This window comes from Barbus barbus (genome assembly GCF_936440315.1).
Source record: "Barbus barbus genome assembly, chromosome: 11".
NCBI lineage: Eukaryota > Metazoa > Chordata > Actinopteri > Cypriniformes > Cyprinidae > Barbus > Barbus barbus.
The window spans coordinates 32,158,807-32,184,059 of NC_136739.1; the positions used below are offsets into that span (position 1 = coordinate 32,158,807).

General features: G+C 38.0%; 1 protein-coding gene across 1 annotated transcript; it reads left to right on the top strand.

Annotated features, from left to right (window-relative positions):
• Positions 1 to 884: 884 nt before the first annotated feature.
• Positions 885 to 24,743, top strand: LOC306876843 (epidermal growth factor-like protein 6). Its single transcript, XM_079428271.1, has 12 exons — positions 885 to 1,101; positions 7,854 to 7,960; positions 8,624 to 8,716; positions 9,011 to 9,130; positions 10,103 to 10,222; positions 10,972 to 11,106; positions 12,456 to 12,578; positions 14,652 to 14,918; positions 17,300 to 17,374; positions 17,468 to 17,563; positions 18,408 to 18,670; positions 23,051 to 24,743. Exons 1-12 carry the CDS (start codon positions 1,031 to 1,033, stop codon positions 23,156 to 23,158), a joined length of 1,578 nt encoding a protein of 525 aa, XP_079284397.1. The 5' UTR covers positions 885 to 1,030; the 3' UTR covers positions 23,159 to 24,743.
• The last annotated feature ends 510 nt before the right edge of the window (positions 24,744 to 25,253 follow it).

The following is a 25,253-nucleotide window of genomic DNA, read 5'->3' on the forward strand; positions in this document are numbered from 1 at the left end:
CTTTAGTTAAAGAAATATTAACTGAAATAAAATTAAAATATAAAATTAAACAAACTTAATTTATTTCAGCAAGCTTTCAAGGTAAAATTTCTCATTTTTGTTTGCTTGTAGTATACAAAGCAAAATAAACTAAAATTAATTAAAAAATAAAAATTACAAAAGGCACATTTAAAAAAAAAAAAAAAAAGCTACTAAAATTATCAAATTGACAACAAAATTCCTAAAACTGTAACTAAAATGTGAAAATAAGAAGTAACTAAAAATAAACTATATTTTATTAGTTTTAATATAACTAATAAAAACTATACAGGCATATAAAAAAATAAAAAAATAAAGTGCAAATAGAAATTATAAAAATAACTAAAACTAATAAAAAGTAATGAAAAATCCATATAAACATAATAAAATGCTAAAATAACAAGAATACACACCAAAATGACTAAATCTTTAACTAAACTTAAAGTGAAAACAGAAAATATAAAATAAAATTCTAAATATTAACAAAATCTATAAAAAGTATATCAACAATATAACACTGGTATACAAAAATGTCAATTTGTAAATAGGCATAATTAGTCAAAATTAATAGTTTTGTCATAAAACTTGTGTTGCAAGAAATTGCTCTATATTATGAGTCAAATTTCTTTAAAATGCTATTAAGTAAATTCAGCTTCCAGTATGCTGTTTCTAATTTGATTCAAATTCACGTTCATGAATCAAAAGAGTGTATTCTTTCATTCTGAATTTCTCTTAGACCAGGTTTTCTTTCTCCTGGAGCGTGAAGTGAGATGTTTGACATGACTCCATCAATCTAGACGTCACAGATTGAGTTTCAGAGAGAAGATGTTTGAAACACCCCCACAAAAGACTTCCAGCTCTTCTGTCACTCAACGAAATGACATCTGGAATTTCAGCGAGACACTCGAGAGACGAGAGGACAGACGCTGCAGACTTTATCCTGCAATCACACTAGGAAACGCAAACAGAAGAGAAAAGAACAGCGCAGAAATAAAGAGGATTGCTTTAAAACATGAATCATTTGACGTGGATCAGCGCGCTGTCATTCCTGCTTTATTTCTCCTCAGGATCTGCAGATTACAGGTAAGTGCCCTTCTCCTGAGTAAAGTTTAGCAACCTTTGTTGTGGAGAAAACTTAAGCAATCTTAATGCTCATATTGAGATCTCTGACTTACAATTGCAGACTTTAGTTTGAGATCTTTTCTGCAGCTGGGAGATGCATGTCAGATTATTTCGGTCTTTTCTTAGGAGAAACATCTAAGTATAGTAGATTGTTCTTCATTTAATTGAGATCTTATGGGTGTTTTTATGCAGCAGATCAATTCATGAGTTAAAAGGCAACAGTAATTAATGTGCAAAAACTTTTATGACCAATGCAACCTTTTTAAATTAAAGGTCAGTATTTCATTTTTATTGCTATATAACAAACAACAAAAATTTAAAATTAAGTGAGTAAAAAAAAGTTATTGGGGTATAAGAGAAACAAACTAAAAAAAATTAAAATTCTTCTCATTACCAGATATTTAATGTTTTAAGCAAAAACTCACTTAATTTTGGTGCATTTTTCAGAAAACGAGACTAAATATCTGAAGTCTTTTTGCTTCTCAAGTAAACGTATCTTGATGTATGATTTTTTCTTTTTTAAAATGGAAGAAAAGAAAAAAATACACTTTACAATAAGGTTTAATTTGTTAACAGTCACTAACTGCATAAGTTAACATGATTTAACAAATCGCAACTAACAGCATTTGTTAATCTTTTTCTCAATATTAATTTCAAAATGTACTAATGCATTATTAAAATCAAAAGCTGTACCTTATACAATTTAATTTATTTGAGCTGGCATGATCAAATAATGAATAGTTGTATTTACAATAACTTTTGAATAGTTGTATTTTTAGTAACATCAATGTTTTAAAGATTAATAAAAACTGAAACAAATGTATTGCTCATTGTTAGTTAATGCATTAACTGTTAACTAATGAGATGTTATTGTAAAGTGTTATCAAAATAGAAAACCTTTTTTTCAGGGTAATGTGTATTTACTTTAATTACTTCACTTGAATCAATGAATTTCAATAAACCTGAGTTAATTGTTAACTTGAATGGCTATTAATCATCAGCTCAAATCACTATTAAATACAAAAGTAGCTGTAAGTGATGCACAAGCTTGAACAGATTTGAAATATTTGTGCAGTATTTATGTAAAAGGCTGTCGTTGTGTTGGTTTGTGAAGCTGTCGGTGCTGATCTGCCAGTGATGAGCTGGCCGTAATGAGTGTTGGCCACCTGTTCACACGACTGGCTCCCATTTGCTGCTGTGCAGAGTTTATTTCTGTCGGTTCACTGATTCACTGCGTCCCGCTGGAGCCCGCTCCAAATTTAGAGACCAACATGAGAAGCACGCAGAATTACAAACATCTGGACCCACAGAGAGGATGTTGATCACTCAAGAAAAGCAGTTTTGTCTTTTGTTTTAACATATTTTCTGTTGAAACAGTTACAGGGTCATGTAATATATTGCTATAAACTTAAGTTGACTTTCTTTTGCTAGGCAGATGAATTAGGGGGAGGGCCTTGCTCATTCTAGAGAGAATCTGATTGGATGAACCTTTGTGTAGTGCAGGATGAGTCATCAGTATTATTTGTATGTTTCTTGGTCCAGGAAGAGAAAAATTGCAAAATTTAAATTTGTATATTTTCTCAAACTTATTATTATTGCAAGGTGTGTGAAATAAAATTTTATTAGGTATTCAAAGACCTGTTTAAGTGAGATAAATCGATATTTGCTGAAAACTGTAGATGAGAAAGTATTATTAGTATTAGGTGTTCTCAGCACTGTCAAAATAAAAGTCCTCAGACACATCCGCCAAACAGAAAAACGTCTCAGGTTACGTATGTCGACGACGCTACGGGAACGCCTTCAGCGTGACCACGCTCTGAACCAGAGTGTAATCTGTCCAATGGATGGGCGAGACATCATAGGCGGGTGACGTCACCGACCGGGAAGCATAAAAGCATGTGCGGTGGAGCCGGCGTTTGCTTCAAGGAATGAAGCAACCGCTGGCAGTATCCCTCAGGAGCACTACGAGGGCGAAAGAACAGAAGAGCCCGGAGTGGCCCTAAGATCAAAGTCATAGAACCTGAGGGGCGTGGACCAACCCGCAGCATTGCAGATATCCTGCATCGAAACCTCTGCCAGAAAAGCCTTGGAGGTCGCCATACTCCTTGGCACATACAATTAAGCTTCTGGTCGGGCTCCCCAAAGTGAGGAGGACTGAAGGTCTGCAGAACGACAGGCCGTGGTATAGAAGAGGGGATCAGGAAATAACCCGCTCGATGGTAGATAACGCTTTGGCCAAACCAGGGGCAAAGACGAGATAAGAAGGGGCCATGAAGGGCCTGCAAATCCCCACTCTCTTAAGGGAAGATATCGCCAAAAGGAAGGAAGTCTCAAAGTGAGAATGCAATCAAAAATCTCTTCAAAGGCTCGAATGGAGGTTACAGAGAGCTTCTAAAGCCACAACCAGGTCCCCGGAGGGACACGTCGTACAGGAAGCCTCAGCGCACCGTGGAGGAAACATGTAACCAGAGGGTGTCGACCCACTGTAAGGCCACCGAGAAGGGCGTAGTAGGCCGATAAAGCCGCCACATAAACCTTCAGGGTGGCGTGAGTTACCCCTGCGGAGAAACGGGCCTGCAGGACCTCCAGCACTGTACCAAACGGGCAGTTAACTGGGTCAAGGTGGCGGTCTCCGCACCAAGAAGTGAAAAACAACAGCGAGCACTCACTCAAAGGGGGAAGAACCGCACACGCGGGCTTCCACGATCGAGAGCGCTAGATCTGGGGAATGCAGGAAGAGATAGGGCGAACCCATCTCCAACCGTCTCCAACAACCAGCTGTAGAACCCGGTCTCTTTTCCGTGAGGAGGGACCACCTCGATGGCCTCCTTCCTCAAGAGAGTGTCTACTTCCTGTTCCATGATCAGAGCCTGCTGGGGGCCCACGCACGTGGGAATCACCCCGGTGAAAGACGGTGGCGGAGCGCCAAACTGAATACAAAAGGCCTTTCTCTACAGTACGCAGGACCCAATAAGATCCATTTGGCAGTAGTTTCCACGCTGCCTAAATGGTCTACTAAGGGAACCAGTCTCTCGAGACTGGCCTCTGATGTACTCAGAGCTGCTGGCATCAGGAGCTCTAGAGACCCCCGCAGGGGTGGCGAGCTTCTCAGCTCCGCTACACTTCGGGGCGGAAGAGACTGAAAAAATTGCTCGCTGGAGCCAGCTGCGCCCTGAAGGGTTAGCAGACTAGTCTCCCGAGGGCACTGGGGGGGAACGGACACCATATAATGAGGTGCAACCCGCTCTGCCCCAGAGTGGTCTGCCCTCGTAAGCCCGGAGTCTTACGCCCGTAGGGCTTCTTGGCTGAGGACCCCTTAGACTTAAGAACGGTCCGCAGAGCCGGCTTAGCCTTAGAGGTCACGGTGGGGTAGAGTAGCCACGCTCTGTTTTGTGCCTCTCTGAAGAGGGGCTGGCACGTGGCGAGGGCTGCTCCCGCCCAGCAGCCCCCTGAACTAGAGATAAGCGAGGGAGAAACCGCTGAAACGCCGCCGCTGAAACGCCGCCGCATGTATACAGGCCTCTTGGTACCTGTCGACGACGGAAATGACAGCGTCACCGAACAGGCCAGGAGGCGCAAGCGGGGCATCCAAGAGGAAGACCCTATCTTCTCCTTCACGTCAGATAGGGTCGACCTCAGACAGTGTTTAGGGAGCTCAGAGATCAGCTTATATTCCAGTCAAATTGAGCCCCATCCCTCATCCAGCTCTCTAAGCAGGTACGTCAGCTTGGCTTATTTATTTTTTTGCGCCTGTAACACTGCCATGGTGTGCAGACACGCACCAGCCTGACCTGCAGCCGCGAGCCTTCAGAGACAACGCCACGCAAGGGGACAGATAGCTCGCGAGCATCTGTTCCACCCGGGGCATCGCTCTGATATGAATGAGAATATGTATAATGCACGCGTCGCCTCGGCAACGCGCGCAGCAACAGCGAGCTCGCACTCAAAGAGGGAAGAACCGCACACGCGGGCTTCCACGAGCGAGAGCGCTAGATCTGGGGAATGCAGGAGGAGATAGGGCGAACCCATCTCCAACCCGTTCGCCAGATCCATGTTGCGATCCCCTCAATCTCACTCGCCGCCGAGCCTCAGCAGCGGCGGGAATGCGAGATGTACAGCGGGGAGAAGCAAAATCAGCCCCTTCTCTTTTTCCTTTTTTTTTTTTTTTGAGCTGACTGCGCGCCGTTCTCATTGATAATATGCTTGTGAAAACACTGTTTCATTGACGCCTCCACCTCCTCGGAGGAAGACAGGTCTAGGGATGGGAAGAAGATAGGGGCTCGCCCGTCTTCATTCAACGCTAATGAAAACTCACTCCTCTCTTTGATTTCTCAAAGAGAGCCTTCAGAGAGCAAGCATAAGCAATGAAAAAAGCTCACAAAACGGTCAGTCAGCTCCCTCGAGAGCTGAATCTGCGTGCTCTGCTCTCAAGCACAGACTGCGTGTATCCCAAGCAGAGATATAATGTGTGCAGGGAGGAACACACAGACCATAATGCGATCTGCTATCGCCCCAGTGCTTGCACATATTGCTGGAGCCTATTTCAAGTGATTGTGCTAGGACAAACAACACTAAATAAGACTCACAACACAAATCGACAGACACACAGACAGAGTAACGGTTGCTGAATGACAAAAAGCAAACGCCGGTTCGCCGGCTCCACCGCACGTGCTTTTATGCTTCCCGGTCGGTGACGTCACCCGCCTATGACGTCTCGCCCATCCATTGGACAGATTACACTCTAGTTTTTATTTATTTTATTTATTTAGTCATTTAGCAGACGCTTTTATCCAAAGCGACTTACAAATGAGGACATAAGAAGCAATCAAAACCAACAAAAGAGCGACAACGTGCAAGTGCTATTACAAGTCTCAGTTAGCCTAACGCAGTACAGATAAATATTATTATTATTAATTTTTATTTTATTTTTTATTTTTTAATAAAAAGACATAGATAAAATAAAGGCAGCGGCTATTTGCACTAAGTGTAAATAGCGATAGATTCTATTTACACTAAGTGCAAATAGCAATGGATTCTATTTACACTATGTTAAAATAGAAATATTTTCTGCTATTTATGCTACTTATTGCAAATATCTGCACCTCAGTATTGTAGTACATTATAAAACAGTGTAAATTATAATTTTAATTCAAATTTATTAAATGGATGCCACCTTATTGGGACAATAAAGCCCTCCCTACACCTACCCTAACCTAACCCTACCCAATACTTTATTTTCAACTTTTTGATTATTTCCTTAATTTTTATTGAAAATAAATGCCTTTCTGATGCGATATGAGATTTGAAAAGGGAGAAAAAAATGTTTGGCAAAAGGTGGGCTCGAACTCGGGTCGAGCGCGTCAAAAAGCATGCGCCTTACCATCTACACCACTGAAACTGATGTTCAATGCGCTTCTTTTTTTAATTTTGACTAACCCAAACACACGTTAGTGGGCGGAGTTAGTGTAAATAGCCTTTGCCAACAAGATGGGCTATTTGCACTTAGTGTAAATAGACACTCCGAAAATTAAATTAAAATAGAGAGTGCTAGAGTTAGAGGGTCAAGTAAAGATGGAACAGATGAGTTTTTAGCCGTTTCTTCAAGATGGTAAGGATTCGGCTACACGGATTGAATTGGGCAGGTCATTCCACCAGATGGGAACAGTTAATGAAAAAGTCTGTGAAAGTGTTTTTGTGTGTCACAATAGTTCAGAGCGCGGTCACGCTGAAGACGTTCCTGGAAGGGAACTATGATGATAATTAAAAAATGCCAAATACTGGCTGATATATCAGCCAACTACTACTTATTGTTTTAATTTTTTAGAGATCATCTCAAAGCCTCAAATTGTGAACATAGCATTGTGTGTGTGCACAGCGGCTGGACAAAGTTGAGAAACGTTTAAATTAATGCAAATGATCTTACAAGATGGAAGTATATAATGTATGAAAATGAATGTTATGTGATAAACATCAGTATCAGTATAATAACTAAGATTCAAAAATGTTCATCTTGTTCGATAATTGAAGCATTGTGCACTGTTGCAATTTTATTTATTTACAAAATGTTCCAATTAAGTGGCAAGAAATCTCATATTATAATCAGACTTTTAAAAATGCAATGGGATTAAGAAAATAAGTAAAAGCTCATTTAAATGTTTTCTGCAGCAATATTTCAAAGCCAAAACCTCTTCCAGGAGTGTGTAAAGTCTATGAAAACCTGTTCAAGTAGCTGTCAGTGTAAACAACACACATCTTCTGCTCCTGATCCATCTGCTGAGGTGTGATTGCCGTGAATCGTGCAAGGCTTAATTACAGCAGAAATGTGGTCAAGGAGATTTTAGAGGTTCCTCTGTTAAGGAACCAGAGGCATCTGCTAAACACTTAAAGAGCCATAAACGCAGAGGTTCCTACATCCTGTCTGTTCAAATCCCCGCTGGAGCTTCATGTGTGTTTCTCCATTTCTGCTGCTTTTACAGCTGCAATTAGTCCAGGAGGGTCACAGGTCACCAGAGAGAGAGACGTTTACCTTCAAATCATGACTATTTTCACCTGAAACAACCTGTGATCTTCTAAAAGCCTAATACGTCCAGTGATACATTAGTCATGGCAGTCTGAAAAAATGGCTGTAGAAACATTTTTCACTCAGAAATTGCTAGTAAATTTTGCTATTATGTTTTCATATCCTTTCTTGGCTTCTGATGTTTTCCTGAAAGGGAAAAGCGTCAGATCCCATCGAGGAGTTTAGCAGGTGTTTGTCGATACGGCAGCAGGCTGGAGTGCTGTTATGGATGGAAGAAAAACAGCAAAGGACTCTGTGAAGGTAAATGAGGACAAATGAACAATTTTACAATGTGATTTATTCTTATTTAGTGACAAGGATGTATACAATGTCATTTTAATGCTACATGAAAAAAAACAAAGATTACGAGAATAAAGTCCCAATGTTTTGACAATAAACTAAATGAGAATAAAGTCGTAGCATTTTGAGATTAAAGTTTTAATATTTTGATAATAAAGTCAAAACTTCAAGAATAAAGTCATGTACAATATTTAACTTGTAAAATTTTGACAGTACAGTCAAAAGTACAATAATAAAATCAAACGTCAATATTTTGAGAATAAAGTTAATATTTCTGGACTTTTGACTTTATTCTCAAAATATTACAACTGCAATCTAACAATGCTATGGCTTTATTCTCATACTCTTATGTTATTTGTTTATTTATTTTGTTATATAATTGAGAATTGTTCATATGAGTGTAGCTAGTCATTCAAAACATGGAAACACTGGGTGAATATTCCATCCACAAACTCATATGATATATGATACATATCATTTGGTGCTTTTAAACCACGCTGAACTATGAGAGGAAATCTGGGAGAACAGCAGTTGGCTTTGGTTTCCAGACGTGTGGTTTTGTGAACGGATTTGACCTGCACTGCTTCCTTTACTAATATATCTCTGTGTTGAATGTTTTTCCAGCTCAGTGTGACCTGGGCTGCAGACACGGCGAGTGTGTCGGCTCTAACAAATGCAAGTGCTTCTCCGGATACACCGGAAAGACATGCAGTCAAGGTTTGTGCCAGTGCTATTATAGTTTTTGTATTTGTATGATTTTTTATATTTTACAGTAAAAATGGTCTGATGCCTCTGTATCATGGCTGATATTACTATTAATGCATTCATCACATTGACAATGGAAGATCATTACATTGTGAGATAACATGAGATTTATATTTGACCAAATGTAGTGGGTCATCCATGCATACAGTAAATTCCCAGACTGTGCACGGTATTTTACCGCAGACATAATATGATGCTTTGTGCACAGCCTTTGACCAGCCTGTCTCTTTCTGTCTCTGAGCTCAGATCTGAATGAGTGCGGTCTAAAGCCTCGGCCCTGTGAACATCGCTGTATGAACACGTTTGGTAGCTATATGTGCTACTGCTTAAACGGATACATGCTGATGTCCGATGGCTCCTGTGCAAGTAAGTGACTGTGCTTCAATACATTTCAATGTGAGTATAATAGAGTGGATACAAGTTCAATAAGCTATCATTTTGAAGCTAAATGAGTATTAATATTGCACATTATTGATGTAAATCTTACATAAAATCCACTAAATAATTTAAGTTTGCTTAATTTGTGTATCAATTAGTTGCAAAAACTGAAAAGGTCATATTATTTATATGCACCAAAACAAGTATATACAACTTATTCCATAAAACTGAAGACATTTGACCACCCTAATAGTGACTTAAAAACATTCAATAGAGCTAAATGGCTAATTCAGAATATCAAATATTTGCATGTGCTCATAACTCAACATGCTTTAACCAAAAGCACAAATGTTTCAAGTGCAATGGATTATGGTCAAACTGAGCACGTTCAGCAGCACATTAGTTTGATATTGCAAGTTCTTGCTGTTTAATCATTTGTGACCCTGGATCACAAAACCAGTCATAAGTATGTATGGTTTGTTATGATCAGACAATATTTGTTTGAGATACAACTATTTGAAAATCTGGAATCTGAGGGAGCAAAAAAATCTAAATATTGAGAAAATCATCTTTAAAGTTGTTCAAATTAAGTTCTTAGCAATGCATATTACTAATCAAAAATGAAGTTTTGATATATTTACAGTAGGAAATGTACAAAATATCTTCATGAAACATGATGTTTACTTAATATCCTAATGATTTTTGGCATAAAAGAAAAATGTATAATTGTGACCCATACGATGTATTTTTGGCTATTGCTACAAATATATGCCAGCAACTTAAGACTGCTTTTGTGCTCCAGGGTCACATTTAAGATGCACATACTAAATGACCTTTATTTAACATGTTATTCAGGTTAATGTCAGCTTTTGTACATTAGTTAATACAATCAGCCTGTAAAGCTGAGTTTGTGTTGTATTGAAGTGAAGGTCTGTGGATGTTTTGTCATGTGTCCTGCAGACTCGAGGACGTGTTCTCTGGCTCACTGTCAGTACGGCTGTGAGGAGGTGCAGGGTGAGGTCCGCTGTCTCTGTCCGTCTCCTGGCCTGCAGCTGGGATCTGATGGGAAGACCTGCGAGGGTGAGATCAGCTCTTCAGATGAAGCTTTTAAATTTTACAACAGTAGCCAGGTGGTGAAGAGAAGAAAAAAGATCCTAAATTACAACATCACTTGCGATTGAAATATCAGTGAATTTTAAAATTACATTTCACTGCAAAAAAATAAATAAAATAATAATAATTTTAAGTAAAATATTTTGACCCCACTGGCACATATTTTTTTCTTCAAAAGTTGTTGAATTTATGCATAAAATGAGATTTTAAAAAATTTGCCAGTGGGGTCTGAAAAAATAATCTTGTTTTCCTGTTTTCTGACCTCATTAGCAGATATTTGTTTGTGTTTTAAGCCAAAATATATATTAATAAATTAATAAATAACATATATATATATATAAAGTAAGACTTAATATTTTAAATCATTTTGCATCTCCAGTAAATGTATCTTGATTTAGATTTAGATATTTGTACTGGAAAACATGACAAAAATACTATTTAGAAAATTCATGAAAATTAATACAATTTTGTCACTGATTAATCATAGAATTTTATGTTGGCAATATACTTTTTTTCTAGTTGTGCTTTGCTTTAAAATATTTAATTGGTTTGAGTTTATTTGTGAGTGTTATGTACTGAAATTATTTTATAAAAATCCTAGTAATCAAGAGCTGGTGGAAAATCATAAGTCATAAGGCATGGGACTTTGGATCAATGAAAGCCGATAGTCAAGACGCTTAATCATCTCTTGTTGTTTCCCTCATTTTCTTCTTCAGACATTGATGAATGTGCGACTGGGAGGAACCAGTGTCCGTTCAACCGTCAGTGCACCAACACATTCGGAAGCTACTACTGCAAGTGTCAGCCGGGCTACGATCTCAGATACGTCAATGGGAAATACGACTGCGTTGGTAAGAAAGAAACAGTGCAGCTTGCTGATATTATTGACTAAATAGTAGAGTGCAACAGTGCAATGTTTGAAAAGTAAAACTTTATTGTAAAGTTGCAAATAGCAAGCAAAATATTATTGTATGTATTTTCTTTCAAAACTATTTCTGTTTTTCTACTTCAAAATTTCAGGTTTAATTCACTGTTACTTGCTGTTTCTTTCTAAAATGTAATAGCAATTTCTGAGTGAAAATTGTTTCAAAGTAAATCCGGCATATTTTTTTTAAAAGTGTATGAACTCTGAAGTTGTATATTGATGATATTTGCTTCTGTAGAAGAGACAAGTCAGAAAAAGACAAAAACTGGTCACACTTTATATTAAGTGGCCTTAACTATATATACTTCATATTGTGTTGCAAAACACTTTTGCTGCTATTGAGGTGGGATACAGGTAAGGTTAGGGACAGGTTTGGTGGTATAGGCAGGTTTAAGGGATGGGTCAGCAGTGTAATTAGAAATGTAATTACAGAAATTAATTACAGATGTAATTACATATAGGTATTTTAAAAAATATAAGTACAATGTAAAAACATGTATGTACACAATAGGTGCATTGTACCAAATGATTAATTTAAATGTAAGTACATAGTAGTTAAGGCCACCTAATATAAAGTGGGACCCAAAAACTTAAGGAAAAATAAAAAAAATCATGTCAAATGGCTTGTTTCACAACTTTTAACACACAATTTTGACTTTTTCAGAATATAAACTCAGAACTGCTAGATATAAACTCATTATTGTGAGATATAAACTTGAGAAGAAAAGTCTGAATTATGACATATAAACTTGCTTTTGGGGGAAAAAAAATCAGAATTGTGAGATAAATCTTTTTCTAATACCTAATTTTTATTTAACTATGTGTTGAAAAGCAAAGCAAAGCAAACGAGCAAAAAACAGAAATGCAGGATGTAAACTCAAAATTCAGAAAAAGTCAGTATTCTGAGTTTGTATCAGAATTGCAAACATTGTATCAACATTATTGATTTGATTGTTACAATGCATCGTGGGATGAGTAGTTTAATTTCTCTTACAATAACTAAACAGTCTATTTTCACATTTTCAAATACACTTTTGCTTGAAATATTGTAAATTCATTTGGAGCCACTTGCTTTGGTTCATGGATCAGAACACTTTAATGAATAATCTTTTAAATACTTGGAGAGATTATTAAAATACTTAAAGAATCAAGGCCGCTGAAACAATATTTGTTTACTCCTTTGCTTTATATCTATAAGATATAAGCATTGCATATGCAACTGAAAGACTTGAAACAATGAAAAGAATGATTCATAAAAACTCATTGTGTTTTCAGATATAAATGAATGCGTGTCCAACACACATAAGTGCAGTCATCACGCTGAGTGCATCAACACTCACGGATCCTACAAGTGTAAATGCAAGCAGGGTTTCCGTGGAAGTGGATTTGATTGTTCAGGTGAGGGACTAAATCAAGCCTGAAAGCAATGAATCAGTAAAATCATACGCATCATGTACAGTTCTATAGATTGGTATGGTTGCTTTTGGTTGAATTATACACCACCAGTGATGAGTTTGGACCGAATGTATGTTTCTCATTATCTTAAAGACTTATACTTCAATGCTTGAAATTATTTTTGTAGAATAATGTAATAATAAAATATAATGCATGTGTGAAATTCTTTACAAAACAAAAGTGCAACAATGCACCTCAAGAAAAATCTGAAATAATTAGAGATAGACAGTCCTAGGAGTACGTTTCTGTCTCCGTGACTCCTACTGTATATTTTGCATATGGATATGCAATTATATTTTTAGTTTGTAATTAGCCTTGAAAAAGGGGTGAAATGACAGGAAAGAAAATTCTGTAGGAATCATCAGCAGCTCCTTTAAAGAGCCTCCTGAATTTCACAGGTGTCCGGCAGAGAAAGTCTGCGATTGAAATCCCACCTGTGTAAATATCTGCGTTTGTACCGAACACACTGAAGTGAGGGCCAAAGGAAACGGTTCTTCTGTGCGCTTTATCTGCACAGATGCCAGAGCTTCACTTCTGTAGAAATGAATGAGGGTCCACACATAGAGGAACTTCAGGAGAAACATCTAAGGACTTAGGAAAACTGTTCTAAAGGGATAGTTCACCCAAAAATGAAATTTTCCATCCAAGAAGGTTTGTATAAATGTGTCTCTGCATCAGTGTCTCAGCAATGGATGCTCTGCAGTGAATGGGTGCCGTCAGAATGAGAGTCCAAACAGCTGATAAAAACACCACAATAATCCACACCACTCCAGTCCATCAGTTAACATCTGGAGAAGACAAAAGAAACAAATCCATCATTGAAACATTGTAACTTTAAACCATTGTTTCTGGCTAAAATATACATAATCCATAATAACGCTTCCCCCAGTGAAAAGGTCTTCTGGTCTGGATCAGGAGAGAAATCTGCACAGATCAAGCACTGATTACAAGCCAAAACAGCTTCAGACAAATATGTGGCTGGAATTTGGTGTGAGAGACAACAGGAGATGGACTTTTACACTGGAGGAAGCGTTATTATGGATTATGGTTTCAAGTTAAAAATGTATTTGTTTCTCACAAACACATAGCTTTTGTCTTCTCAAGACGGCACCCATTCACTGCAGAGGATCCATTGCTGAGCAAATTATGGAATGCTACATTTTTCCAAATCTGATGAAGAAACAAACTTATCTTGGATAGTCCGAGGGTGAGCACATTTTCAGCAAATTTTCATTTTGGGGTAAATAATTCCTATAAACTGAACTGAGATCTCAGTAAGTCTCCTGAACTTTGACCTCTGAGCAACATCATTTAACTCATGTGAATCGAATCCTTTGTGTTTTTGTAGTCAAGCCTTTTTATCACAGATCCTGGGAAGGTGAGAAAGGAAATGCACATGCGATTCTCAACGGTGAGAAAGTCCAGCGATGCAGCAATGCAGAGCAAATGTTTAATGGCTGTATGTGCAGAAGGACGTTTCCTCCAAGCGCTGATCTTTGATGTGATTTCTGAAAACACTGTTTTGTGGTGCAAAACACCATGCAAACATCAGCATTTAGAGGGAACTTCTGCTAGAGAAACCTATTTAATGCTTTGCAAATGCAACTGGTAACACTTTACAATAAAGTCTCATTTGTTAATGCAATATTTAATGCAATATCTAGGACTGAACTTGTTACTATATAATGCACTAATGTTAATCATTTAGTTAACTAATGTTGAAACCTTAAATAAAGTGTTACCATGCAACGGAATCATTGACCTTTGCGAATGGCTTCATGCACAACAGATGCACTTTGCATGGAAAAGCCTCATGCATATCCAAACATGCATTTATGACGTATATAAAACATTAAATAATTAATGCAATAATGCTGCGATTGCATGAATCAAATGAACAGGCTCCATACGTGCATTTTTTTACTTTTATTGGCTTCAGAACATCATTCAACATCAGCATACAAGATTTCATCCCAGTTTTCTCATGCATTTAATTCCAACTTCTGTGTCCTGCAGCTATTCCTGATTTCCCCTCCAAAACTCGTATTTTGGGAGGAAAGTTTGACAACACCATCCCCGAGCCTGCCGTGACCGGATCTCCACGATTCCACCTGCAACCCTTCGACTACGATGGCGAGGCCTACATCGGCCCTCCGGAGCAGAAACCTGTGTTTCCAGAGGAGGAGAAGGTTTATGATGAGGAAGACGAAGAGGAGGAAGAGGAAGACGACACTGGAAACCAGCTGGAGGGCGAGGAACTGAACCCCAGAGGAGACGCTTTCTGTGAGTGATGCACTAAAAATACTCCTCTTTACTCTGTTGACCCACGCCGTCCTATTTAAAGAACACATATACTGAGTAATGTGCTGAGTCCACTCACAGATACAGATATATACGGTTCATATACATGCAGGAGAAACTGAACTAGGCATTATTAACCGCACACAGATTGGATGCATTGTATGACTAAAATGAGAATCACCATAAATACATTTGCAAGATATTGCTGGTACTGAAAGATTGGTATTATTGTATTTTATATGACAGAATGAATATGGAGAGTCAGGAATTTAGGGCAAAACTTCATGTGTTATTTAAATATATATATATTTTTATATATATATATATTATTAATTTTTATGAAATGGAAATTATACATTAATTTTCACTTTCCAGCAATGTCTATTTCATGTAAAATAATTTTCAAGTGATTTTTTAATGGTTTTAGTTAACAATAATAACCCTGTTTTAAAGACAAAGATATACAGGTCTTCTGTTCTTAAATTCAATTAAATTAATTTAAATGATCCACTTTCATGTAGAATTTGTATGTTTTGTCTTGATCTGAATGGGTCAGTCTGTGACTCACAGGTCAGAGTTTTCTGGTGAACCTGATCTTCTTCGTTCACATGCATATTAATGAAACGCAAGTGTAGTATGACTGTCCCAAAACACTCTGTTTACACTGGATTTGGTGGCAAAGACAGGCTGTTGACTAATGGAGGAACAGCAGTGTCTTCTATAGAGTCCAGCTCACAATAGATGAGTGAAGAGCCGAGGCGTAGAGCGATCAATCACTGAACCTCTGTGACCCGCAGGAGAAGACACACAAACTCCATCGGTCACAGAAGAGAGAAGAAGAGAAAAAAAAAACTTGGAAGACTATTTACTTTATTTTAAATAAACTGTTTTAAGAATAGGACTTTTTTTATTTTTGCTATGTTGTGACTGTTAACTAAAACTAAAACTATATATATTTATTTTGTTCATTGAAATCTGAAATAAATTAAAAAAATCTAAATGTTAAATTAAAGACAAACTGAAATGAAGTAAAGAACTAAAATTGCTAAAACTGAAAAAATAGCTTTGTTTAACACAATGGAAAGACATGTCTGAGAAACTCTAAATCTCTCGACAAGACATAAACCCGACAGAATCTCATGTTGGAGATCCGACAGGACGAGACAAGCCCGAGACACAGATGAGAAAATTCCCCTCTGCTTGAGAAACATCTTCCAGTGCTGTTTTCCTAGAGCTCAAGCCTTTTATTATCCTCGTCAGATCAGCTGTTTGACAGTCTTTCATCATCAGCTCTCTCTCTCTCTCCATTAGTCTGACTGCATGTCTGCTCTTCTAACAGCACACGAGGGTCTGAAAGCGCAGGCAAGTGTCCACTTGCAGGATCCTTCTCTTCTACAGATATTCACTTTATTATTTCTAGTGGGGGCTTTCCCTGATTTACCAAGAGAAGCTCAAATACTTTGCTAGTCAAAATCCATAGAATAAACAGACCTCTAATTTAAGTTAAATATTGGTAGTGCAAAATAAATATTAAAGTAATTACAATAATATTATTTTTATATATTTAAAAAATTAAACATTAAAATATTAAAGTGGCTGACTGCTATACTCAGAAATTAATAAAATAATCATGAATATTAATGTCTTTGTATGCAGTAGTGTACGAAATACTGACCTCTAATTGAAATAAATAAAATAATAATACATATGTAATAATAATAATAAATTAGTAATAAATAAATACGTTAGAATTATTGTTTATATTTATTACAAATAAAATTAAAGTGATTAAAATAATAGTACAATATGAAACAAATAAAATAATATTAAATGTTATATACACAAATATATTAATTGTGTAATATTACTTTTAAACTTTTTATTTTAAAATCCATAGGAAAGCAGATTTTATTAACAAAATGAGCTATTAAAGTAAGTTTACAGAGATTTTCTTCAGCCCTAAACACAATGCACAATTCCTTCATATTCAGTCCTGTTTTTATGAACTTTTCTTAGAGTCCAGTACCGTATTGATGCTCTTCAAAAAGGTTTGTTCTAAACATATAAACATAATTAGCAAATCCTTTTGCCATCTTCAAATCATTTAATGAAATCATAATTAAGCTTATGTACTTTACTTATTGTGCATTATTCATTCAAGAGATTCATGAAAACATTATTCTAAATAAAGTTCAACCATTCTGGTGCTGTATTGCCAGCACTGATATTTCCTTCAGTAGAAGCACATCTGAAGCTCAGTTCTCTGTTGTGACGCCCCCTGTTTAGCGTCATTCTGGTTTGACAGAGGCTGAAGACAAATGTTGGAAATGCTGTTTATGATCTGTGTGTTTTTCCGTTTGCAGCTCCAGATGATTTTGTGCCTGTTTACAGTCCAGAATCCGAGCCGAAGGAGATCCAGGCAGCGCCGCTGAAGGAAAGTAAGCAAACTCTTTCAGATTATCTGAATAAGGCTTTTATCTTCCCAGCAGTCAGATGATTTGAGGAGGTGCTGTATGTGTTTATTTGAGCAGGATTCCTGACGGACTGTGACTTTGATCGCGGTGCGTGTGAATGGGTGCAGGATAATGAAGACGATCTGGACTGGACTATCAAATATCATGAAAACGGTACAGACTCAAGCATACATTAATAAATGTGTCCACTGAAAATGAACACATAGGTCCCCCTTGTGTCAGATTTCAAATTTACTAAAAGCTTAGCCAATGTTTGAGTGTATAAACATTTTCCATATTTCTGAAAACCGATTAACAAATATATATTTTTTGTGTAACCATTTTAATATTTTTTATAGAAATATAATATTAGTGACTAAAATATCATAATATAATAATATAATCCAAAATGAATAATTTATTCAAAAAAAAAAAAAAAAAAAAAAATATATATATATATATATATAGAGAGAGAGAGAGAGAGTAATTAAACAATGCAAAGATATAAATATTTACTTTAACATTTTTAACTCATTTATAATTATAATGTTATTTTAGTTACTGTAAGATTATTTTTTTGCTAAATATTAAATACTGAAAGTACTATAATTAATAATGCTATAATTTAAATAATTTACACATTTATATTTACTGTTTAATAGTACTTTATATATTATATAGAACTATAGTAATATTACTATAATAGTGTAATACATATCATAATATTAAACAATTAGAATCTTTGATTTTAATAATTATTTACAGTTATTTTATTAATTTTGTTATTTGTGTCACTTATCACTAATACTGATTTTTTTTTATAAATAGTTACATATTGCATTTCCTCCTGGGTCTTGTTATTGTAAAAACTTATATTTTTATTATACTTATATTCTTATTTTTATATACTGTTTATACTGTTTTATACTATTTATGCTGTGTTACAGTCTAAAAACATTATAAAGAAAAAAATCCCAATAAATTCATGAATCTCGATCCTGGCTCTTTGGTTTTTCAGGAAGGGAATATTACTTGGCTCTGGACGGTCCTGTGGGGAACCGGAAGGAACAGGCACGGATGAAGCTGCTGCTGGATGATTACATGCGTCAGAGCAGCTTCTGTCTGAAATTTGATTATCGTATTTTGGGTCAGAACATGGGCGTCTTACGGGTGATGCTGGACAACAGCGCCGTGGCCGTCTGGGAGAAACGAAACCCTCTCGACCGCAGCTGGCAGTCAGAGCAGATCACCATCACCTGGACAGAAAACACTCCAGAGGCCGTGAGTTACAGTTATTCACTTTTCTAAAAGTCCTTAAACTTGAAGGGTGTAATATCTGAGCCACACTGCAAAAAAATATTTCTTCCTCAGTATTTATGTCTTGTTTTCCAGTAAAACTATGTAAACATTCTTAAAGGGATAGTTCACCCAAAAATGAAAATTATGTCATTAATTATCTATAAAGAAATAACATTTTACTCGTTTGTAACTTTATATGGCCACTCAGACCGCTGACTCGTGAGATAATGCGCTGGATGGTTTCTATTCTCCGGCAAAGTCCCTTTTTTAAATAGTCTTTGATTTCCGGGACATTTGAGAGTATTATCGTAATTTACTCATTTCCCTCGAATCACCAACTCATGATAAATTACTTCAAAATGACAACATTTATGACCAGATGCACATTTTTCCAAGAATACATTAAACAATTCTCAGTCCGGTTGGAGCATATTAAACCGGACTGGATCCGGGTGGACACAGTGACCATCTGATCTGGATACAGTCTGGATCTGGGTGGCTACGGTGACCTCAGAAAAAGAAAGAAACAGACTAATATTAGCGTAGATGCCATTCTTCTAGCAATATAACAAGTACATCAGGTGTTCCGGTTGATCTAATTAATGCAGCCTAACGATCCTTTAACGGATTTGAATTACAGAAATGTGATAGTGTGTTATGTGTAAACCAGGTTAAAGAGATGGGTCTTTAATCTAGATTTAAACTGACAGAGTGTGTCTGCTTCCCGAACAGTGTTAGGTAGATTGTTCCAGAGTTTGGGAGCTAAATAGGAAAAGGATCTGCCGCCGGCAGTTGATTTTGATATTCTAGGTGTTATCAAATGGCCAGAGTTTTGAGATCGCTGCGGACATGGAGGACTATAATGCGATAAGAGCTCACTCAAATACTGAGCTGCCAAACCATTCAGGGCTTTATAGGTAATTAGCAAGATCAGAAAATATATACGATGTTTAATAGAGAGCCAGTGCAGTGTTGACAGAACCGGCTAATATGGTCATACTTCCTGGTTCTAGTAAGAACTCTAGCTGCTGCATTTTGAACCATCTGGAGTTTGTTTATTAAACATGCAGAACAACCACCCAATAAAGCATTACAATAATCTAACCTTGAGGTCATGAATGCATGAATTAATGTTTCTGCATTTGACATTGAGAGCATAGGTCGTAATTTAGATATATTTTTAAGATGGAAAAATGCAGTTTTACAAATGCTAGAAACATGACTTTGATCCTCGAATTCATCCTTGTTAAGTACGGCCGCTGTTGTCAACAGAAAAACTTTTACCCTGCAAGCACCAATCCAGAAGCACGGAAGTGTGAAAAAGGCTAATTCTTCTCCCAGAGTTTGGAGAGTACCCCAGAACGTGATCAGATTAATCAGCGTTGCTTACGTTCAGTAGAATGCATGCACATGCTGGACATAAACTACACTGATTACGCTGATTATGTTCTGGGGTACTCTCCAAACTGGTGGAAGACGGTAACTCGGGGAGAAGAGTTGTTGAATAAATAGTTTTTATTGTTTTCTTTCCGCACATAAAGTATTCTCATAGCTTCGTAAAATTAGGGTTGAACCCCTGATGTCACACGTCACACTATTTTATTGAATTGACTGGTTGGTAACAAAAAGTGTCTTATTGTTTGATTTACTGTAGATTGTGTCTCTATATATGTATGTATATAAAGTAAAAGTAAGTAATATATTTAACGCGTGGACACACAAATATTAATATTTATGTAAGATAAGGTTATTTTTAATTACACTGTTATATTACTCGCTTTAATATTTAAGTTTAAATCTATGCTATTGTTACGATGCTGTGCGGAACAAGGAGCGCACGACGAGGATATACAATAGTTTTTCCTTTAATCAGGATTCCAGGAGCAGATACAAACAGGGGAGTGCACACACATCAATGATAGCAACAATAACCGACGGGCAGACTAACAAACACAGGAACTTATAAAGGGGCAGATAATTGGGGAGGACAGGTGAACACAATGACTAATCAAACTGAACTAGGTCAAAGGGGAAAACAGAAAACCCGACACGGAACAGTCACAGGGGAAAACAGAAAACCCGACATGTAACATTTCGCCCCCTCCCGGCAAGGCGTGACCTCACGCCGTAACATAACAACTGAGGAGGGAGGGTGGGGGCTCTGGAGGAGGATGTGGAACAGGAGGGTGGCAGAAAAAAAAAAAAAAACATAGAATCCAAACAATAAGTCCATGGGGGAGTGGAGGGTGGGAGGAGCCAAGGGGGAGCCAGGAACAGGAGGGGCCAGATGAACACCCAGGCCACAATCCAGATGGTGGTCCACGGGGGAGCCGACGGAGGGAGGAGCCATGGTGGAGGAGTGACCGCCGACTCCATGGGGCCGACCAACGGCGGCGGAGCAGGTGGTGGTGGAGCCCGAGGTGGAGACAGAGAGCCGAAGAGCCAGGGTGACGCCGAAGATCCGGAGGTCCAAGGCGGAGCAGATGTCTTCGGCGACCTCGGCGCAGGCGGAGATCCGGATGGCCGCGGCGGAGCCGGAGCGACAGAGGACATAGGTGGAGCAGGAGGGAAGGAGGAGCCCAACGGAGCCGGAGGGACGAAGGGACGGGGCGCAGCCCAAGGAGAGTAGTCCTGAGGTGCAGGTAGGGGGACGACTGACCAATGCGGAGCCGGAAGGACGAGGGAGCCCGGTGGAGCTGGTGGGCAGACGGGATCCGGTGGAGCCGAGGGAGCTTGAAGGCATGGTGGAGCCGCAGGGTCGCCGGACTGAGGCGGAGTCTGGGTCTCGGAGGCTGAGGGCGGAGACGAGGGATCCTCCAGACTCAACGCCAACAGCACTGGAGATCGGCAGACCAGCGGCGAGCCCACGCCACAGATGGTGAGCTGAGGGTGAGCAGAGGGGCTGACGAACTCCAGTGATGAGGGTGATGGAGTAGGGACCAGGTCAATGAGAGGCGGTGGGAGAGGGAGGTTGGGTGGGATAACTTCCCAGAAATCTAACACCGGAGCTGGCTTCAGGATGATTGTGTCAGTGTGAAAGTCAATGAGGTTTCCCAGGTCCAGTTCATGCTCACCCTCAGCGGTGGCGCCGTGGGCGGGGCGTTCCATCGCCCTCGCAATCTCCACAGCTTCATCCACCGTCGGTTGAACTGCCGGCTCTCGCACCTGGTCAGACACTTGGGGCTCGGGCTCCGGGACGATCGGTAGCTCTGTCGCTCCAGATGGAGATGGCTCAACGACCGCGGCAGGCTCTGGCTCTCCGTCTGCGGTGGGCTCGGGCAGCTCCGCGCTGCGGGGTGGTAGCGGACTGGGCACTGGGTCCCGAGTGGGGCTGGTGTCATTATCTGCGATGTCCACGGTGAGTTGTGATCTGCAAGACACCAGCACCCACTCGATAAATGCGGCGAGGCTCTCTCGAGGACCGTCCCCGGACAACTGCCCACGTGTGGTGTTGTTCAGTCCAGCTTTGTAGAACGTGCAGAGGCAGTAGTCCGGGAAGTGTGTTAAGTTGGCCAGGAACAAAAAATCCTCTGTGTGGTCCTCGAGAGAGCGGTCCCCCTGCTCCAGCAGGATGACGAGGACAGCGGGATCCATAAAAAATAAAAAAACTTGACAAAAAACGGGAAACAAAACGGGGAAAAAACACGCCACAATCTTACTGTTTCGGTCGGTTATTCTGTTACGATGCTGTGCGGAACAAGGAGCGCACGACGAGGATATACAATAGTTTTTCCTTTAATCAGGATTCCAGGAGCAGATACAAACAGGGGAGTGCACACACATCAATGATAGCAACAATAACCGACGGGCAGACTAACAAACACAGGAACTTATAAAGGGGCAGATAATTGGGGAGGACAGGTGAACACAATGACTAATCAAACTGAACTAGGTCAAAGGGGAAAACAGAAAACCCGACACGGAACAGTCACAGGGGAAAACAGAAAACCCGACATGTAACAGCTATATATTTAAATGTATGTTTATGTTTTTATTATTTACATATTACAACTACACTGTAAAGAAAGAAGCAAAACATTCTGCCAGGGCATTATTCATACATTTTACAGAAATTTCTGTTAACAAAACGTAATGCAGTGCATAAATCAATTTCTAAATAAAAAGAAATCAATACAAAAATACCTGTATATCAATACAGTACATTATGCCATATTTTTTTACAGATATTGTTACTAAGAAAATATTAGCAAATACTGACTGATTTTTTAACAAGTTACAAACAATACAGGGAAAAAAACTTAATTGATTGGATGTTGAAATGTGTCTAATTGTTTGAACTAGATCTTGTATTGTTCTCCAGCTTATTACAGTATATTTATTAATAGTTGACTGTTTCTTCAGATCATCTTTGAAGCTGAGCGTGGGAAGTCAGGAAGCGGAGAGATCGGTCTGGATCACGTGGTTCTGATCTCTGGACCCTGTTCGGATGATAAATCTGACATCTTTTAACGGTGACACAAAGGACATCATTACTTTTTAACCATCTCAACAAAAACAACAAAAGACAGTTTCAGCTGTTGCTCAGCTTTCATAATAAACAGGTACAAACCTGCATGAAATAAGGAGAATTACATTTATGTAAGTCAGTGTTATTGATACTTTGTAGGTAGATATCAGTCAATATTTGTATGATTATATAAACATTGTAACATTATAATGGCTGTAAATTTTGCTTTACATTAAAATATTTTAATAGATTTACCAATTTTACTTTTCTGTTCAGAATTCTTTAGTAATACATAATTTCAAATCAATAACTCTGCCAACACTCATTGTTAAGAGGACAGAATCCTGTTTATTTTCTATATAAATAAATGGATATTTGGCAATGAAGTATAAACCTTCTCAGTCCTTGAATTTAACAAGGCTGTGAGGGATAGATTTACATATTAATGAGAGAAACAGACTGTTTCGAAGCTTTGACTCAATTGAACCAACTGCTTGATAAAAGGATTGTGTGTTTCGAAGTGCTCGAGTCCTCAGTCTGGTGATGCCTGATGGTCAAAACTGAGTAAATGCAATGAAAACTCAGACCAAAAACATATTGCAAAAAAACAGCGTTTACTAACCCATTGCAAATGTTTTATTGAAAGTATAAAAAATGCAATTGACAAATCATCAACTACCATTAAAAATGACGTGTCTCAAAGTGTTTTGTTTGCTTGTCAAAACAGAACTATTAAGAGACTATTAACTACTACTCTTCCTTTTAATTAAACAAATGTCTCATTAAAAATGTCTGCAAATTTCTAAAACTGAACTGAGATCAGGTAAAGACCCCTGACACCGGTTAAATGGATCGCCTTTGTGGGATGAACACTGATTCATGGGTTTACAGAGATCACAGTCAAAAATTAAATATGCGTCCTCCGAAGGCAGCATTTTTCAGTTTCCGGATGCAGCCATCATCAATGCAATGGTTCATTCAAGCTTCTCAGATTCTTCCAATGTTATTGTTTAACATGGAAATATACTGTACTGTTTTGAGATACAGTAAACTGTATGTGTGATAATTTTATCTTCGTTATTTGATTCATACATAGCCTACTGTAGACACACGGCAGCTAAATATGTTTGGAGAACAAATGCATGAAGAGATTTGATTTGAATCTTTCCTTTCATCTGAAGATGTGCTGCTGTTTCTGCTGTACTGTTAACACAATCTGTTCATACAGGTCAAATATACATCTTAAATTTCACTAACCACTTAAAGGAATATTTCACCTAAAACTTAAACATCTGTCATCACCTACTCCTGTCATTTCAAACCTCTGCATGACTTTCTTTGTCTTCACAAGAAGAGTTGATAAAACAATTGGCAAGCCAGTCTGAATTGGTTCATGAATAGTTCAAACCAAAAAGATTTAAATAGGCCACTACAAACTATAGTATTACCATGTTTTGAGACATTAAAATGTGCTACTATCACCGACAGAGAATTAAAGGAAGATCCATTTCTAGAAATACTTTTATTGAGTAGTTGTTGGTTGCTCTACCCTCTTCTTCTCAAGAAAGTCTGAGACAAATAAAGATCAATAAATAAAACACAAATAAAGTGTCTTGAGTCTTTTTAACATCAATATGTGTTTTCCATTATTCTCTTGTGTGCAATTTAAAGTTTTCTAGCATTATACTTGAGAAAGTTTCAATGCAAGTGAATTTTGAATACGTTATTTAAACGTAACCTGAAGAAATCCTGATGTTGTCATTAGAGCTGTTTAAACACCCCAAGGTGAGAAACTCCACCCTCTTACAACATTTACTAGGAAAAGACCTCATTCTCTGATCCTGTAACTAACACACATCTACACACATTCACTCACACACTCTTTCCTTTCTTCAGTACACGTTCCTCTCTGAGGATCTTATGTTTAACAGCCAGTAAACATTACACCTGTATCTCTGGATAGACCTGCTTTCATCTTTTACACTAATCATGTTTCCAATATTTAAACCATATCACAATTTTAATATTTCTTGAACATGAAACTATATGAATAATTGTTTCTTCGAAGAAAAGTTATATCTAATCCAAATCAGTGTT

Coding starts and splice junctions, on each gene's coding strand:
- LOC306876843 (XM_079428271.1), top strand. CDS start 1,031: ATGAATCATTTGACGTGGATCAGCGCGCTGTCATTCCTGCTTTATTTC. Junction 14,919..17,299: donor CCCCAGAGGAGACGCTTTCT/GTGAGTGATGCA, acceptor TTCCGTTTGCAG/CTCCAGATGATTTTGTGCCT. Junction 17,564..18,407: donor TATCAAATATCATGAAAACG/GTACAGACTCAA, acceptor TTGGTTTTTCAG/GAAGGGAATATTACTTGGCT.